Genomic DNA, 18,957 nt, shown 5'->3' with positions numbered 1-18,957 from the left:
AGCAATTGTTAACGTAAAAACATCAATTTCTTTTAAAGCATTTAATTGTGAAATCTATAAATAAGAGTGCAACATTTGTAAGAATAAGAATAAACAGAACACTCTTACATCTACCTGGTCAGCCCCTCCTGTGCTCCTTTTGTATAGCTATAGCTTATTCATGTACTTCTATATAACATTCTACTGAATGAATATACCAACATTTACTTATACATTTTACTGTTAATGAATTTTTGTTTGTTCCCAGGTGTGGTAGGCTGAAGACACTCCTAAAAGCTGTCCATGTCCTGATCACCAGAACCTATGAATGCTATGTAACATGGTCTAAGGAACTTTGAAGATGTGAACAAGTTAAGGATTTTGAGAAAAGGAGATTATTCTGCACGATCCTGACGGGGCCAGTGTAATTATAAGGGTCTTTGTGAGAAGGAATCAGCTGTGTGGGAGTCAGAGAAGGCAGGCATAAGGACAAAGAGAGGTTAGAGAGGACAGATGATGCTGGGTTACTGGCTTTCAAGATGACGGAAGAGACCACAACCCAAGGACAACTTGTGACTTCTAGAAGGAGTGCAGCCCCAAGGGATCATTTTAGACTTCTGACCTCCAAAAATGTAACCACTCAAATAATTTTCTGGTCTGTGGTCCAGATGAAAAATAACTCTTGAACAAGGAACCATGAAAGGTTATGGAGACACTGAGTGGTGGAACTAGGAAGATGTGGGTAGAACCCAGGTTTTCTGATGCAGTATTTCAGGGTGCTTTTCTTAGTTTTTCCCACTAAGCAGAGAAGAGCACTGGCCAGCAAGTGAGCAGAAGTTCAGTGTCATTCAGGAGAGATGAGGGGAGAGAAGATCACATGCTCTGTTGTCTAACAAATGAAAACCTTTTAATGTGGTATTATGAGCTCCCCCCAACTTTATCTCCTAGTGAATTTCTAAGGACCTTCAGATTTAGCAATTTATTTTAGTTTGTGGGCTCTGCACAGCAGGTCGCAGAGATAGTTTTATTGTTAAACCTTCAAGCTACTTGAAAGGTGGAGACAAGGTAAATCACATGTTTCCAAAATACCTTATTCTGTGTTTACATACATGAAATTAACAGGAAAGAATGTTAAAAAGAAACATCAGGCTCAAAATGGAATCACTTTAGCTAAGCCTACATCACTAAGGTAGGACTTAATACTCAGTCTAACTGCAGTTTCAACCTTTCCCAGCAATGTCACTATAACTGGTCCTTCTGGAATTTCCTGGTTGGCACCAGTGAGGTCATCTGCCTAATACAACCTCTGTCCCACAAAGGGAGGTGACCTTGCCACCTTGCCTGAATAACCCTGTTTAAATTTATGACTTCTTTGTCCCACCTCCTCTGACTTTTAAAACCTTGTCTTTTCTGGAGCTCCTTTTTATCTGCCACATGGGATGCTGCCCAAAACATGAATCACTGAATAAAGCCAATTTGATCTTCAGATTGACTCAGTTAACTGACTCTTGCTTTGTAACAGGAAAAATATTTGTCATTAAAACATGCTCTTTCACCTTAATTAAATCTTGTATGTACTAATATGTTTTTGGTGTGTAGAATATGGCCTGCCACATCATTATACACTGTTGGATGTAATAAAATATCATTGCATATTGCTTATGCAAATAAGACAGATTACTTATTTTTTATTAAGGGCTATGCTATTTTTTGTATTTATATTATAACTCAATGAAAACAAACATGTCTTAAGGAACAAGAAGAGTAACTTAATCAAGTGACAAAGCTGCACAACCTTCACCACAATCTTTGTGCCCATCTGCCCTTATTCCCACCCCAGCCCCTGGCAACATAAACCTACTTTCTGCCTCTGCGAATCTGCCTTTTCTGGACATTTTATATTAGTGAGTCATAAATATGTGCACTTTTGCATCTTTCACTGAGTATCACGTTTTCAACATTCATTCATGTAGCATGCATCAGTGCTTCTTTCCTTTTATTGATGAATCATATACCAATAAATGGGTATAATCATTCATTAGTTAAAAACATATGTAAAACAGATTACTACAAATTCACACTGCTATGTAAGACTCTTCTGATGAATTTTTACTAGATCATATTTTCCAGAGAAATAAAAATTATCATTTAATTTTTGTAGAAGCAAAACAGAAATACATCAGAGTTTGAAAAAGCTTTCTTAGATTGTAGGAAAGACCTCCATACACTTACCTCCACAGACCCGACATGTATAGCAACCATCTCTAAAAGACGCTGCAAGTTATTTCCCACTTTCCGTCTCTCTTCAGTTGTGGTCTGCACGACTAGTTGGTATCTGTAGGACAGAAACTCTTGTTTGAATTGTCTAGGAGAAAACCTAACATGTCAGCTCCTGCTAGCTCACTTCTTTTCGTATTTCAATAAAACTAGGCTGTGGTTGTCTATGTTCTGCTTGCTCTGTGTCTAATTCACAGAGGTCCAGTTTGCAATCAAACAGAAATAAAAACATTTTCAAGGATCCCATGCAAACAACAGCACCGAACAGTACCAAACCTTCATACTTGTAACAGATAAAATTTGGAAGCATACTGTTTACCCGAGACTCCAAAAGGATTATAAATGTAAATACTTTCAGGGACAAGACACTAAATACAGATGAAGGAGGGAACAGGAGTCCTACTTTTAGGCATTCGGATTCAAATTATAAACAAAAACTATATGCCCCAAACACCTTCACCTGAATTCCCTATCCCTGGGCTACAAGTAAGGAAACAGGGACATGTGATTTTAAGGATTACAGTTCCAGACTCGAAGAAAGATTTTTTTTTTTAAAGTTTTTTGAGTGTATTTGAATATAAATTAAAGCCTATGGATTGTAACCATTCAGTTCTCTCCTGACTGGAAAGGTAATGGGGACAACAGCTGTGACAGAGAAGAAGAATGTATCATCCAGGGGAAGTATCTTAAGCTGCTCTGCTTCACTCAGTTCTACTCACGCTCCTTCTCCCCACACCAGCTCTAAAATGTAAAGCCAAGCAAATAAACCAGGCCCAGTTTTACAAAAACGGTAAATGACTGAGCGGAAAGCACACATCGCAGGTGTGGGCGAGCTGGACCTACTCGCGCTGAGCAGCGTCTAAGTCGCTCACAGCCTCACTGAGGCCCGCGTTAACCGCGCCCTCCAGCAGCTGCTTGTGCTTCTCCAGGGACTCCAGCTCATCCGCGCACTTCTTGTCCTCTTCCTCAGCTTCCTAGCAGGATGAAGTCACAGTTACGGTTTTTCAATATTCACATTCTATATGCTCCAGGGGAATGAAAAAAAATTTTATGTCAAGCATTTAAAAAAATCAGGTGGCATCAACATTTGTATTCACAGGATTGTTTACTGCTTTACACGTGGTAAGACTTTAAACGGTCTTTCGGAAATTTTATGCTATAAACATAAATGTGACCTTTCGAACAGGCCTATACTGCATTCATTTAGCAGTAATTTCAAGCCTGTATATAGGAAATATACCGAATCACAAATGTAAGTATAAAATAGTAGTGGAATATTAAACATGGTCTATGGTAAAATAGTGGAATTCCAGAAAAAAGTTCTTTAGAAAAAAAAAAACAACTCCTTACAATAAACTTTGGACAGGAAGATTACTGTAGACAAGATATAGGACAACGTGGCTTTGGAGAACCTAAACAAATGGGCAAAACTCTCACCTTCACTTTTTGTTGGTAAAGATCATCCAGCTTTTGAACTTCTTCTTTCAGAGTTCGTACACTTCTCCTGCTTTCTGTGATCATCGTACTTAACTTGAGGAATAAAACTTTGGTTGAGAAACCATAACTATACATCAACAATTTTTTAATAAGTTATAAAACTTTTGTATTATCAATCAACTAACTGAACCATTTTTTTTTCTTCTAATTCTTGTGGACTTACTTTTCATGTCATACAAATTTATTATTTTTCCAAGAAAAGTTAATTTCAAGAAGACATTTCTTTAAATACGTAATATTTAAACACAGAATGGTATGGCAGGGCATTAGTTAGGAATAAAAAAATTTGGCTTAAAAAAAAATTTTGGCTTAATTCTCAGTAAATTAAAGATACCAATATCTGATTTTCTATTTTTCTGTAGCTGTGAGAGTCCTTAAATATAAATTGTTTTGCTCTGTAAGTTTTTTTTTTCATTTAATGGATAGGTTTTATTTTTTATTTATTTTTAAAATTGGAACAGAATTTGCTTTATAATGTTGTTAGCGTCTGCTGTACAATATGGATCAGCTACATGTATACCTATATCACTTCCCTCCCCCGCCATCCCAGCCCGTTAGGTCCTCACAGAGCACCGAGCTGAGTTCCCTGTGCTATACAGCAGCTTCCTACTATCTATTTTACACATGGGAGTGTATTTATGTCAATGATACTCTCTCAATTAGTCCCACCCACTCCTCCCCCTGCTGTTTTGAAGTCTTAACTTTTATTTAGATTTTATCTACTTTAGTTATGTGGCTTTCATTTGTGTGTTCACTTTCTGGGATGTTAAAGAGAACTACTCACACTGATTTTATTTGATAATATTTACTAATTGGTTCTAGTCAATGCATTCTTCCAGAGAATAATCAAGTTAATATTTAATCTTGTTGAGGTTTGAGCTTTAAGATCTGCTGAAACCAAAACAGGGAAGAAAAAAAGTGTTTCTTAAAAAAAAAAAAAAAAAAAAAAAGGTGTTTCTTTCTTTTCCTGTTACAAGCGCTGATACCAGTTGATACCAGTAATTAATACAGAATATTTTCAGCTAGATCAAGAGGGTAGTATTTGCAACAGGAAACAGAAAGTAGTTGACTTCTTTCTTTAAAAGGATTATTCTACACATACATAAATTTAAAACAAAACATACGATTTGGGAAAAATTTAGTGAAGCTATTGTTATTTGGTAAAAGGTAGGATGGTAAAATGACTAAACTTATTTAAGAAACTTGCAGTATAGTACTGTCTTTTTTTTTTTTTTCTTGCACACAGTACTTCTCATTCAGTCATCCAAAGTCTCTTGAAAGGGACATTCCTTTTCTATTCACCAGAGAGAGAAGAGTGGGTTAGAAAGAATGCAGTTTACTCAGGATCATTCAACTAGCATATGCCCAGAAATCAAAACTAACTCCAAGGACTTTTTCTACATAACTTGCCTTTCACATTTTAAAGACCAGTTTCTGAAGCTATAAGCTTTTGCTTCCAATCTAAAGATGCTACTTTTGAAGCAAACTGTTTCATTAAATTCACTTGCAATAAGACCAAAATCGACACTCCAATAACCAGAATTTCTACTAGGCCCTCATGGTTGGTCAAATGTGTTTACTTTTAACTGAGTAGCGCTTCTTGCCACGTCAGTTTTACCAATTAATTAGACATTTCCTCTCCCCCCTTTTGATTATGAGTACACATTCCATTGCAGTAAACAGGAGAGGAATTAAAAATTAGTCGCCAATAATTCTGCAACTCCTAAGAGCTATTAATATTTGACTTCCTCCCTCCCTCCCTTCTTTCTTAGCTCTCAAGTCACTTATAAACAAAGAAATCATCAATTAATCAGATGAATTTTTTCTTTTATAACTGATAGAAGCCACCAGACTGGAATTCCATCACTTCTTGCCTCCAACCAACCAACCAACCAACCAACATGAGACCTTTCCTTCTTCCTTCCAGTTAGTTTAAGGATGCAAGGCACATTTTCTTCATGAAGAGAAGTAACCTCTTCAGCTCTTTTCTGATCTCGTGCCTTTGTATTTCTTCATGGACCACATTCAAATCCAACAAGGTCTTGTGTTCCTGCTTTTTTAAACTTCATCCTTTTCCCGTTGAACTCGCCCCCTCATCTTCAAAACCAAACAACCCTCTCCTATAAAAACAAAAAAACCACACACCAAAACAAAAAACCTTTCCCACACACCACTTTTCAGCCACAGTTTCATTGCCTTTCCTTGGATTCAAACATTTGCAATAGATTTGTAGCAGCCCATGAAGAATAACCTATTCGGATTATAGTATCTTCCTGTTTCACCATTTACACTCCACAGTAACATGCTTTCTGACTCCTCTGGTTCATGTTGCTTTTGTAAATGTCAGGAGGAACATCATTATGGTTAAAGCCAATGTGCACTTTTCAGACTTAATCTGAATAAGATCTGTGGTTACTGACCACTCCCTATTGAAACTTTCTTCCTTGGTCTCTAAGATCATGCAAACTCCTGGTTTCCTCTTTAAGTCTTGGGGGGGTGTCCTTCTAATTCAATAGATTTCTTTCTTTGCTTGTACTTTGGATGTTCTCCTAGTAGTCTCTCTTTGGCTGTATCCTCATTTGCTCACTTGGGAGAGCTCTCGCTCATTCTCATACCTGGGGAATCTCCTGGCTGTTAATTACATGCAAGCTAAAAATACCTACCTGTATCTATATTACTTCCAAACTCCAATTGCCTACTGGACATTCTCTACTTTGATGTCCCAGAGACCTGCAACAGCATGTCCCAGCCTGAAATTCTGTTCTACAACCTTCTTCATATTTTTCATCAAGGTTATAGAATATTGTCACTGACAAAGAATCTCTTTTTGACCAAACTACTCAGGATCTTCTGAACTCTTCTCAGTTAGGTTGACTTTTGGGCTTTCATGTTTGTCACTGTGTTATCCAATTTTAAGCAAGAATCCTGCCAAGTCACTTAAACCAGAATCTCCCATCCTGAATATCTGATCATTCCTCATCCCCTGCTCCAGGTGATGACTCGTCACCTTGGCCGGCCTTCAGAAAAAAACCTATTAGGATGGCGCTTAGACAGAATACCCCTACTCTGATATTTCCAGCTGCTGATCCCTACCCTACCCTGCCCCTTGGCTATAAATTCTCACTTTTCTTTGTTGCATTTGGGATGAGCCTACTACAAAACTCCACTGTAATAGCCCCTCGTGAATACAGTCTAACTTACCACTGCTAACAAGTGTCACGAATAACTTTTCTTTGATATCGTATACAAAAGTTGGACTCTTGGACATTCTTAATCTCACTCTCTTCCTTAACCTTCACATCCAAGTGGATGACTAGATAATGTTGCTCAAATCTTTTTTTTTGGTAGTGCTGCATAGCTCACAGGATTTTTAGCTTCCTGACCAGAGATGGAACCTAGGCCCTGAGCAGTTGAGAGCTTAGAGTCCTAACCACTGGATCACCAGGGAATTCCCTGTTTTGTTTTAATCTTTAAATCTCTGTTCTCCATCCTCACTGCAATAGTGTTGGTTTGCCTCCTTACCATTTATGGCTCAGGATACTGTTCGGTCTCTTAATTGTGTCTCCAGTCGCATTTACCTCCTAAAGTATTCTTCAGAATGTCAACACTGTAAGCTTACTAAGATACACAGGTTTTATTCCCTTCCTTAAACCTTCAGTGGTACCTGCTGCCTACAGAATAAAAATTCTACCAGTAAGTAAGAACAAGTAAGTCTCTTCAGAATTAGGTTTTTGTTTTTCCAAGTTTCTTCCCTATCCTACTTATACTGAAGGTAATTCTTTAACACATCATGGTCTTCGGTGTCTGGGCCTTCAGAGGCAGGTGTGTGTGTCTGTGTTTGTATCCTTTTGTGCATCCACTGGCCAACTCCTACTTGTTATTCACAACTCATCTCATCTACTACCTCCTTCAGAAAGAACTTATGCTTATCTTAGGTAGGTGTATTGAGAATCCACAACATGCTGTATTTATACGCTAAAAATGTTATGAATTTGTTATAATTGTTTTCACGCCCACCTTTCCAAACAAATAAGAATTCACAAAGACAGATATTATATCACCAACACTGACTGTAGTACAGGCATATATAGCAGACTCTTAAAAAAATTACTTGCTAAACAAATTTTAATTGCTAATATTTAAACTTTATACTTATATCTGTAAGTGTGATTGGTTTTTCTTCTTTTGTGGTATCTTTGTTAGGCTGTGGTATGAGGGTTAAACTAGTCTTATAAGCAAAATTTCTTAAAGATAGATTTTTGTATTACTTCATAATTTAAGTAAATTCCTCCATATTTATAGTGCATCCATCTCTCATTTTTTCTTGAATGGTTTTGGGAATTATTTTAAAGTACTTATCAGATTGACTAGTTTTGCTATTGTTTAACCTTTACTATTTCAAACTGCTATTTTATCTTATGCCATCTTAACCTGGTTAAACTACTTGTCAAATCAAAAAATAGTTTTAGCACCCTAATGTTCACTGTAGCACTGTTAACAATAGCCAAGACGTGGAAGCAAACTAAATGTTCATAGACACAGGAATGGATAAAGAAAATGTAGTGTGTATGTATATGTATGTTATATATACATACACACACGCACACACCATGGATATTACTCAGCTATTAAAAAGCATGAAATAATGCCGTCTGCAGCAACAAGGATGGACCTAGAGATTGTCATATTGACTGAAGTCAGACAGAAGGAGAAATATATGACATCTCTTAAGTGTGGAATCTAAAAAGAAAAGATAAAAATGAACTTAAAAAACAGAAACAGACTCACAAATTTAGAAATGAAATGAACTTAAGGTTGCTGAGGGGAAGGATGGAGGGAAGGGATAGTTAGGGAGTTTGGGATGGGCATGTACACACTGTTATACGTATAGCACAGGGAACTCGGCTCAATGTTACGTGGCAGCCTGGATGGGAGGGGAGTTTGCGGGAGAGTGGATACATGTATATGTATGGCTGAGTCCCTTCTCTGTTCACCTGAAACTATCACATTGTTAATCCACTATAAAAGTTAAAAATAGTTTCAGTTTTTAGTCTCTGGAGCATGACATCTCTGATCACTCCCTTTTTTTCTAGTTTTATTGAGATATAATTGATACATAATGTTGCATTGGTTTACATGGGTAGACCTATGGCTGTTTCACGTTGATGTTTGGTAGAAACCAAGGCAATACTATAAAGCAATTATCCTTCAATTAAAAAAAAAAAACATTGCATGGGTTTAAGATGTACAGCAAGATGATTTATGTATATATTGTGAACTCTTTGGTTCATGGAATTCTCCAGGCAAGAATACTGGAGTGGGTTTCCTTCTCCAGGGGATCTTCCTGACCCAGGGCTTGAACCTGGGTCTTCTGCATTGCAGGAAGATTCTTTACTGTCTGAGCCACCACGGAAGCCCCTTTTCACTTACTTTTCATATACTGTGAACTCTTTACCACATAAGTTTAGTTAGGGTCACTCTTTCTTCTTTACTTGGCTTTTACAGTATATCCTCCCTCTTCTGATTATTCTCCAACTATTCTGTTTACTTCCTTCCTTTGCCAATCTTTTGCCACTTTCTTCTACACATTTTAAGAAATGTCACCCACACCCCTGGCTTCAGACCCAGTATCTTTTTTATGTTTTCAATCTATTGCTTAAGCTTCCTTTTGGTTGTCTCTCATGGACAGCAAGCTCAACATCTCCTGCACTGCCCTAGCCACTCCCAGCCTCGTTTTCCTCCTAATTTACGCTGCCCACCCCAGAAAAATGGAAGTCACTGTTGCTCCTTCTTTCTCTCCTAGCATTCATTCAGCCACAAAATGCTTGGGTCCTGCCTCCTTAACATTTCTTCAGCTGTCCCCTTTCTTAGTTTCCTCCCTTCATTTCCATAATTTCCAAATTGAGTACTACAGCTTAACCTCTTAATTTCAGTTGCCTGCTCTCTGTCACTTTATTCTATGACCAAAGGAGTTTTGCAGGGGGGGGAAAAAAAAAGCAAATCTGATTAGCATAATAGCATATGTTAGTCTTCTCCGAATGGGACTTTATATTTCATATAAACTTTGGTTATATTGATCTTTGGGACATTAACATGGGGCCTCAACTATAGTAGGCATTTCTTAATTGCCTCCCTACCCTGTCCAAATTTTTCTGCCTACAGACTTTAAAAAGTTTCAAGTCAGTCTGAAACAGATTTCAGTCAAGAGGCTCCTACTGCTTGAAATTCATACTTTTTTGAGTCTTCAGGTTTACTGCCCACTCCAACCAGAAAGAAACTGAACTGAAGTTGGCTAACACTTCACCTCAAATAACCATTACCACTGGGAATCACCCGTTAAAGCAGTCCTAATTCTTATCTTTTCCCTACATTGTGATGTCACAAAACCCATGCATTTGTAGAAACCCCAAATTACAATAACAATAGTGTCAAGAAACTCTTCACTTATCTAACAACTTTTTCTATGTATGGGAGGTGTGAAAAATTCTTTCTAATACAAAGTAAGTATTGACGAAAATTTGTTAACATAAAAAAAAGTGTGGGTTACTTTCAAAGTTATTTGTGAAATGCATAGATTTTATTTTCAGATGAGAAAAAATTAACAAGCTTCTATTCTCAGAAAAGATAGGATTTCTTTTATATCTTAAAATCTGTTAGCCAGAACACATAGTTCTCAAAGAGATGAATTAGCCAGGGGATTCCTTTAATTGTTCCCCTTGGGCAGAGGAGCCTGGAGGGCTGCAGTCCACGGGTTTAAAAGAGTGACTAGGCACTAACCATGTAAATAATACCTTTTGTTTGTATTTGAGGAGTTTTTAACTTTTCTTAATCTACTATAACAATGTTTACCCCACCCTAAAGGTTACTGAATACAATAGTCTTCTTTATCAGCTATATTGGTGATTGTATGTTTCAAGTATCTCAGAGGCAGGAATTCTCTGAAACTACTTTCAGAAGCAGAATTTTATAGGCATTTAAAGTTGAATCTCCCTGAATTCCATGGTCCTGAAGAATCTGGTAAACGGAAGTCTCTTAATCCATCATAGCTAGTTAGCTTCTAACTGCAAATGATATATACTCACTTTTAAGGTAGCCATCTCAATTTCCTTTTACTATAAAAAAGAATATTACTGAATCACCTCAAGTTATAGGAGGTGATTTGCCATTAGAAAAAAAGGGAGATTTACTCAGTTTCATATCACTTCATCATCAATGATATGTGAAGCTTAGAATGTTTAAGTTACTTAAAAAGTTACTTCAAGTATTTCTAGGTCAAGGGTATACCTCTCCTTTTTCATATTTTATTAAAAATCCATTCTTAGCAATTGGAAACCACAAAACATTGTTTAACAACTGTTTTTACTTACTTGTTCTAAAGTATCCTCTAAACCCATCTTTTTATTTAGAGCTTTATTAATTTCTTCTTCAGTTTGGTTCAAGAGTTCCTTGAGTGGTGCCTATAAAACATATAGGAATGCCGGTTACATATGACATAGTTCCAAAAGTTTTCTCACGAGCAATCTTTTGGAGAAAAGAAGTGAAGCCATAGTGTTTTTAAATCTAAGTTAATACACCATCAATAAGAAAATAAAACTAATTTTAATGCAATTTCCATAATTATGGAATGTAACTTGCTTTTGGTTTTGAATACTTGCAAAATTCTAGATTGGCTTCTCTATTCTGGAAATTCACTGCTATTACTAAACATTCTTTAAGTACACGTAGTTCAATGTTATCTTTCTTGAAAACAAATTATATGCAGGTTTTATTTTTATGCTCTGTTCTCTAGATGCATCATTTTCCCCTTAATCCTTTCCAATTCTTTAGCCTTATAATTATATTTCTTCTTCATTTTTTTGCTCCTCATTCTAACTCTGTTGTTAACAGCAGAAGACTTGAAATAAGACTATTGTCCACCAAGTACTGGATGCAGAAGCCGCACAAAGTAGGACTGAGGCTGCAGAAGAACGAGGAAGATCTGGACCCCGTCAGAGAGAGGGCAATTCCCCCCTCTGCCTTTCCTGAGTTCCTGTGGGAGGACTTAACACAACAGGAGAGAAAAGGGGCTCTCACCACTTTCCGTTCCACTGGCTTTTGTAGTCTGAGGTCTAGGAGGCTGACGAGGTAAGAAAGCTTAGCTCATACCTGCCTTTGTCAGATGTCCCAGGATTTCTCAGCGGCCAGTTTTCCAGCTGGTGATTGCTTAAGTTGGAGTGCCAAAACTGGGAGGCAGGAGGGAGGCTTTCTCTCACCCACAACTCTTTTAAAGTATACAGCTCCATGGCATTTAGTACATTCACAAGGTATTCTCATTCTATAACAATTTCATTGCTCCAAAATAAAACTCTGTACATGTTTTCAAAACCCTACAATGTTTTCAGTAGGTCTTCTGAAATCTTTGCTGAGTTTTAAATTTTGGCTGTTGTTTTTTGAAGGATACAGTTGACTCTTTAATCTCTTTAAGAATCTTTCTCCAAATACTACTTATGACAGTTGAGGCTGCATTTTCTTGATGATATTTCTATTGTCCTATTATCATGTAAAACTATTTCCAGGGGGCAAAGAAAAGCTTCTTCTTTTCTGAGCATATGCATTCATTCTGCATTGGGTAATCTTTTCTACAGTAATTTGATCCAGAAATTGTTTTCTTGCACTAACACATCAAACTACTCAAAATACAGGTGAGTAAACTCTATAGTCCTGGGTGTTCATTGGAAGGACTGATGCTGAAGCTCAAACTCCAATACTTTGGCCACCTCATGTGAAGAGTTGACTCACTGGAAAAGACCCTGATGCTGGGAGGGGTTGGGGCAGGAGAAGAAGGGGACGACAGAGGATGAGATGGTTGGATGGCATCACCGACTCGATGGACATGAGTTTGAGTAAACTCCGGGAGCTGGTGATGGACAGGGAGGCCTGGCGTGCTGCGATTCATGGGGTCGCAAAGAGTCGGACACGACTGAGCGACTGAACTGAACTAAACTGAAACTATCTGCCTATCTACCAAGCAGCTGCTTGAGAAACAAAATAGTAAAAGATTAAATGTTCATTGGATGCATTTTTTTCTATTGAAAATGAGCTTAGATTTATTTAATCAAAATCTGTCTGCCAATAAACAACAATATGGAAAGTAGGGACTGTATCTTTACTTTTTTTTTGTTGTTGTTTTTTGGTTGTGCTGTGCGGCTTGAGAGATTTTAGTTCCCCAACCTGAGATTTAACCTGGCCCTGACAGTGAAAATGCTGAGTCTTAACCACTGGACCACCAGGGAATTCCTCTTTCTGGGTATTTTATCTCAGCATCTGGCTGGTATGGAATGTAGTTGATACTCAATAAATAATTCATAGAATGAACGAATGATTCTCAAGAGAAAAATGCATGATTTTAGACTTTAACTGACATCCTTACATTAAAAACTATTTTGAAAATTAACATTTTTGGGGAGCACTTAAAATTTTTCTTCCTCAAATTACATCCTTGGCCATATTTGAAAATTATGTACAGTACTCTCATTATTGGCCGCTGGTGGTACTTAATACTCTGTTATAGTTCATGCCTTCCTGTGTGTCCTTGTGCCTGAAACCTTTCCACAGATCACCCCATAAATATCTCATCTGTGAAGATTTCATTTCAGGTTCACCATTGCTGTAGAGACTTCTCTCAATTGAGAAGAACTGATCTTGTTAGTATACCTTGTGAAGACTTCTAATAAAGCATGTATAAAGTATTTATTTTGTCTTTCTCCCCTGAGATGAGTAGCAACTTGAGAGCAAGCATCAGGTCTCATTTTTGTCTTAATAATCCTTGCATCTATTTTATATATAATCGCATCTTTTAGAGGAAGAGAAGAAGATAAGGCTTTATAATTCGAAGAGTAAGGTACAACAGAGAGCAGGTGTCTACTACCAGGAAGAAAGAAGGCAAGTTTCAGTGTTGTATCTTTACATCTAGTCTTGAGTTATGGACCTGCTGAAGTTTAAACTGTTAGTTATAAATATTATGAGCAGATATCAATCATATCACTTAAAAACCTTCTGAAGTACTCACGATTACGTACATAAACTTGAGCTCTGTATTTGACAAGGCAGTTGGCACCAGCATCAGGATTAAACTTAATTTCAAAGTCATAACCTTTGGAATTTTCAGCACCCTTAGGGATAAGTTTTAATTTTCTAGCCAATTTATGATACTCTGCTAATTGTGTTTCAATCTGTAAGAAGAGAACACAAAAAGAAACACTGAAATAAAACAGTTCCATTCCACAAGGTTTTCAATTGGCTTTTTTTTTTTTTTGCAGCTTTACTCAAAGATTGTGTTTTTCATTAGTTTTAAAGTTGGCATTTTTAGTAGTAACAGTAGCAGTTTTAATATAAAGAAAGATTTTATTCACACTAAATTTTAAGATAGTTTTAACACCATAATTAATTAGTAAGCAATACAGTTAGACAGCATCACTAACTCAATGGACATGAGTTTGAGCAAACTCTGGGAGATAGTGAATGACAAGGAGGCCTGGCATGCTGCAGCCCATGGGGTCACAAAGAGTCGGACATGACTTAGTGACTGAATAACAACAACAAACTACTACTGTTCTTCCATTTATCTGACAAGGAGTTTGGAATAAAAGTCCATGTTGAGGTATTAACTAAAATTCACTTTTTAAAGTACCAGACAGAGAAATTATGAAACAGAAACAAACCTTAGCTTTGTCAATACACAAAATAAAACATTTCACTTATTTAAAATGAGCGAACTGTAGTCACTCAAGTCTCTGAATGTTATTTCAACTGTTTTGATAAAAATATTTTACTAACATATTCCACATTCCTGGTCTTCTTCCCTCCGTTCAGGGTTCTGCTCACATTACATCATCAGAAGGCTTTCCCTCTAACATTAACACCCCCAATTTCTCTACTCTCTTACTTTATCCTTCAGAGCACTTGGTATCACCTGACAGAGATTACTCTTGTGTTCATCTCCATCTTCATCTCCATCACCTGAAAGCACGCTCCGTAAGAGCAGCTGCATCCCTAGCAACGAGAACAGTACTTGGCAGAGTACTCAGTATCTCATGAAATAAACGAACCTGCAGAGTCCAGGCAATTTGTTTTCCTATAGTTACCATCTATAAAATGAATACTTTGAAAGAATGCAAGGGCAAAAGTACCTATCAGAACCTGCTTAAATAATCTTCAATTTCCAAAAACTTAAAAGCAACACTTATATGCAAAATTTAAGATTTCATATGAATAAATCAGGAAATCATTTCAATTACTATAATTTGTAATATAGTAGTCTCCAGGGATGACTGCTGTATGGAGTTCTCTCTGGCCTTATACTAAATAATCCTAGGAACTATCCTGTTTTTCACTGTGATTTGTTGCTGTAATAAAGCAGTTTTCACAAGGCCAAGCACTCCATCCTGCCAGACTGCGGGGACAGCAGATGTACGACACACTTCTCCTTCCACCAACCAGTTCAGACAGAGAACATGTGCCACATTCCTCCTGAAGAGTCTGGAGGTAGCCTCAATGCCCATCTCAGCAAAGAGCTCCAGAAGGGGACTCCCAGTCAGAGGTGATGGGTGGGGTAAAAATCAGTCTGGAAAGAAAAGTAAGGGGTGGACTCTTTATGCTGGACTTTAGTATTTTGCGTCCATTCTTTAATCTCTCCTACTCAGTATCCTAAGGTTTTCTTCTCACTGACCACGGCCCAGCTGGCCCCTCACTAGGCCACTGCTTACCCACTTCCTGGGTCATTTTCTTCTTTCAGCCTGATCCTCCAAGTCAAAACCAGCACCCATACAGCTAGTTTGAGCTAGTTAACAGAGTTCACCTAGTCTAGAGATTCATAACTTCCCCTCTCCCACACAGTGCTTGAGAGGCAAAATGTGCTAACTGCTGAAGCGACATTTCAGGTTCACCGACCTGGTCCACTCACACTTCAGTTTGTAAATAAGGAAACTGAGGCTCTGAGAAGTCAGAGTTGTGCTGAGGTCACATAAACATGTGCTGGCAAACCCAGGGCTACAACACAGGTTTACCAAATTCTGGGTTCAAAGACTTTTGCGATCACCATACCATCACTGGCTGTTTCTTAGAAATGCATATTTTTCTCTTTTATACACAGGGACAGAGATGAGCAGGTCAGGAGTACGAGGGAGCACAGATAATTAAGGCAAAGCAAAAATCTGCTGAAATGACTCAAAAAATGAGGCAGTGCTTATTGCTCAGGCTGAACTGTGCATTCCATATTAAGAAGTACATATGCAGCTGTGTGAAATACAGATTTTTAATAATGTAAAACAGTTAAAATGTGACCAAGAAACTTTCATTATGCTTATAATGAACTTCACAATATGATCAGGGTGAAAAACCCGCACTGCCCCATAGGCAGACGTAGATGCTTAAAGGAGCCTTTTTAAAAAGACATGCCTTCTGGGACTTCCTTGGTGGTCCTGCCCTTCTAATATAGGGGATGCAGATTCGATCCCTGGTAGGGGAACCAAGAACCTACTTCCTTTCAGGCCTTTCTTAAGGGGTCTCTGTCCACTCCCCAGATGCTGGTATTTCCAGAATTTTATCTTCCTCCTCTGTATTCTTCCTTGGTGAATTCGTCTACCCTGTGGCTCCAATGACAACATATATAGATTTTTACCAAATCTATACTGCAAACCCAGGTATTTAACGCTGCAGTACAGGCCCATGTAAAATAGTCTGTAAGATATTTTCATTTAAATGCTGCATATGGGCACAACATGTCTAGCCTACCATCTGTACTCCTGACTGCCAACTTCTCCATCTCTTCTGTTCCTAAGTGAAGGATACTACTCATTGCCTGCCCCATCACTCAAGCCAGACCCTGGTGTCGGCTTCCTTTCTTTCATCTCTTTATTCATTCTACCTCCTAAGCAGACAGAATCCACCCACTTCTTTGAATCTCCACTAGCATTATCTAAACTTCAGCCTGTAATTCCTACTAATTACTTCCCACAGATCCTTATCTGACTGCTTTGCTTCCTTCTATCCACTTTTCACATTATCAATGAGATCTTCCTGAAATGTGATCTTATGTGTTTAACATATTAATGGCCTGCTCCCTGGAGCTTTCAGGATAAAGTCCGAGCTTCTAAACCTGAGAAGGATGTTCCCCACCTGGTCTTGCTTATCCTTTAGTCTCATCTGCACAGGCCGCATCCCCTGCTGTTAGGCTCTAGCCACACGGAAAGCTCAGGACAGCAGAGTGCCTGGTGCTGCTTTCTCCCTAACTTCCCCACACACATCACTTGCTGGCTCCCCAATCTGGCCAGGCTAATCCTCCCTCCTCATATTCCCAATTCAGCTCAGGTCTTACTTCTGCAAGGAAGCCTTTCTGAAAACCACCACCATCCATCACCCTACACTACGCACACCAAAATCTTGGTCATGTGTACTATAGGCTTCTTCAGTATGCAGTGGAGGTCTGATCTCATGGTAGAGAAATGTCAACTAGAACAGCAGTTTCTTAAGTTCCTGTGTCTCTTTATCCTCCCTCTGCACCCAACATAGTAAGTGGTACACAGCAGATGTTAAATACATGTCTGAGCAGTGAGGACATAAATGAAGAAGTGACTCATGTCCACTTCTAGAATAAGAGGCCTGGGACTTATGAAAACTATTTCCACGGCTTTAAAGACTTTTTTGGTTCATTTCTTAGTTCACTATTGGAAAATACAGGATATCTTAAGTATGACTGAGAAATTGGGCTGTTACTGAATTGACATGAAGAGATGAGTGTTTTTAGTAAAATGTCAATGCTCAAAAATTTTACCTCTTTCGCCAATTTATTCTACCCACTTAGTTCTTCCAAATTGGGATGGACCTTTACAAAGGGAAGTTCTGATGAGGTGCTGCCCTGGGAATGGTAAGACATACCGCCTCTTTGCCTCGGGCATATTTCAGCTCTTCATTCCACAACTGCTGCTGTTCAGCCTCTAGGTCCTTGGTTAATTTATTAATGGTCTGCTGCAATTCATTTCTTTCATGATTTATTCTCTCAATGTCTGCAACCGAGTACTTCTGGTTGTCAACAATATTCTGTAGTCGAGAATTCTCCTGTTTCATTGTTTCACATTCTAGTTCTGCATTGCAAAAGAAATAAATTAAGTTCCTTCAATTCTAGTTGATTAAAATGTCTAAATTTCCTTGTCATTATGGAGAACAAATATTAGTGGTCAAGTGTGAACTATTTAAAGAGCTGATGTAGAGCAAAGCTAATATATGTAATCAGACTTACTTGGAAAAAAATAAATCAATTTAGCAAATATTCCAGATAATTACTGTCCTTGATATGACAGATGATTAATATTCCAAAGAATAAGAGTTAAATCAAATATCCTAAGGAGTATCTACATAATTCCTACATGAGACAGACACAGCCGTAAACCCTTAAAAGAATAAAATCAAAGTAGGCAGAGACCTGGGAAAATAGTATAGAAGGTCCACATAGCTATTTATTTTGTAAATTGCCAGCCAATGGCTCTGTGATGTGCAGCTATCTTTCTTTGTGCTACTTTTGGCACCACAGAAGCATCCCATAGAAGCAATTCATGGGCCACAGTATTTTCAGTTTTATGATTAAGATCCACATGTGTTTATGAAACCAAGGTTAGGAGCACACAAGATATAAACAAGCTTTCTTTAGTTAGGCTTTTATAGCATCTTTTCATGTTATTTTCAATCAGGTTAAGCTGCGGAGTAGCCTAGGAGGTAGTGATAGTGACAGAGGATAAGGCAAATATAGCAGACTGAGGCTAGCAAAGATTTAAAACCTGGCATATTAATTACAAGCTGGAATTGAGAATATGTTTATGTTCAGGCAGCATATGTTCTTAGGTTAGGTCCCTCTTGGCTTCAAAAAGCCGGGTATCTGAAAACATGTTAGAAGGTATAGTAGGTTGAGTCATGGTCACCCAAAGATATGAAGTCTCAGACCCTGGAATTTGTAAACAATACTTTATTTGGACAAGGAGTCTTCACAGATGTGATTAAGTATTTTGCAGTAAGGAGATTATCCTGGATTATTGAGGTGGGCCTTGAAGGTCATAAATATTCTGAAAAGACAGGCAGAGAGAAATTAACACAGACAGAAGAGAGACATGCACACAGAGAAGGCAGTGTGTGGATGGAGGCAGAGACTGGAGTGGTGTGGCCACAATCTCAGGA

General features: G+C 38.0%; 1 protein-coding gene across 1 annotated transcript in view; it reads right to left on the bottom strand.

Annotated features, from left to right (window-relative positions):
* The window catches only part of NDC80 (NDC80 kinetochore complex component), a 35,404-nt gene that overhangs the window by 436 nt on the left and 16,011 nt on the right, over positions 1-18,957 (bottom strand). The window contains exons 11-16 of the mRNA XM_043889101.1: positions 17,668-17,873; positions 13,812-13,964; positions 11,121-11,210; positions 3,694-3,786; positions 3,100-3,230; positions 2,212-2,314 (exon numbers count right to left, since the gene is read on the bottom strand). Coding sequence (XP_043745036.1) covers positions 2,212-2,314; positions 3,100-3,230; positions 3,694-3,786; positions 11,121-11,210; positions 13,812-13,964; positions 17,668-17,873 — 776 coding nt within the window. The remainder of the gene's footprint in view (positions 1-2,211; positions 2,315-3,099; positions 3,231-3,693; positions 3,787-11,120; positions 11,211-13,811; positions 13,965-17,667; positions 17,874-18,957) is intronic.

The sequence above is a fragment of the Cervus elaphus genome, chromosome 27 (genome assembly GCF_910594005.1).
Source record: "Cervus elaphus chromosome 27, mCerEla1.1, whole genome shotgun sequence".
In the NCBI taxonomy this organism is placed as follows: domain Eukaryota; kingdom Metazoa; phylum Chordata; class Mammalia; order Artiodactyla; family Cervidae; genus Cervus; species Cervus elaphus.
The sequence above is the reverse complement of the archived record's forward strand: the minus strand, read 5'-3'. Positions and strand labels throughout refer to the sequence as shown.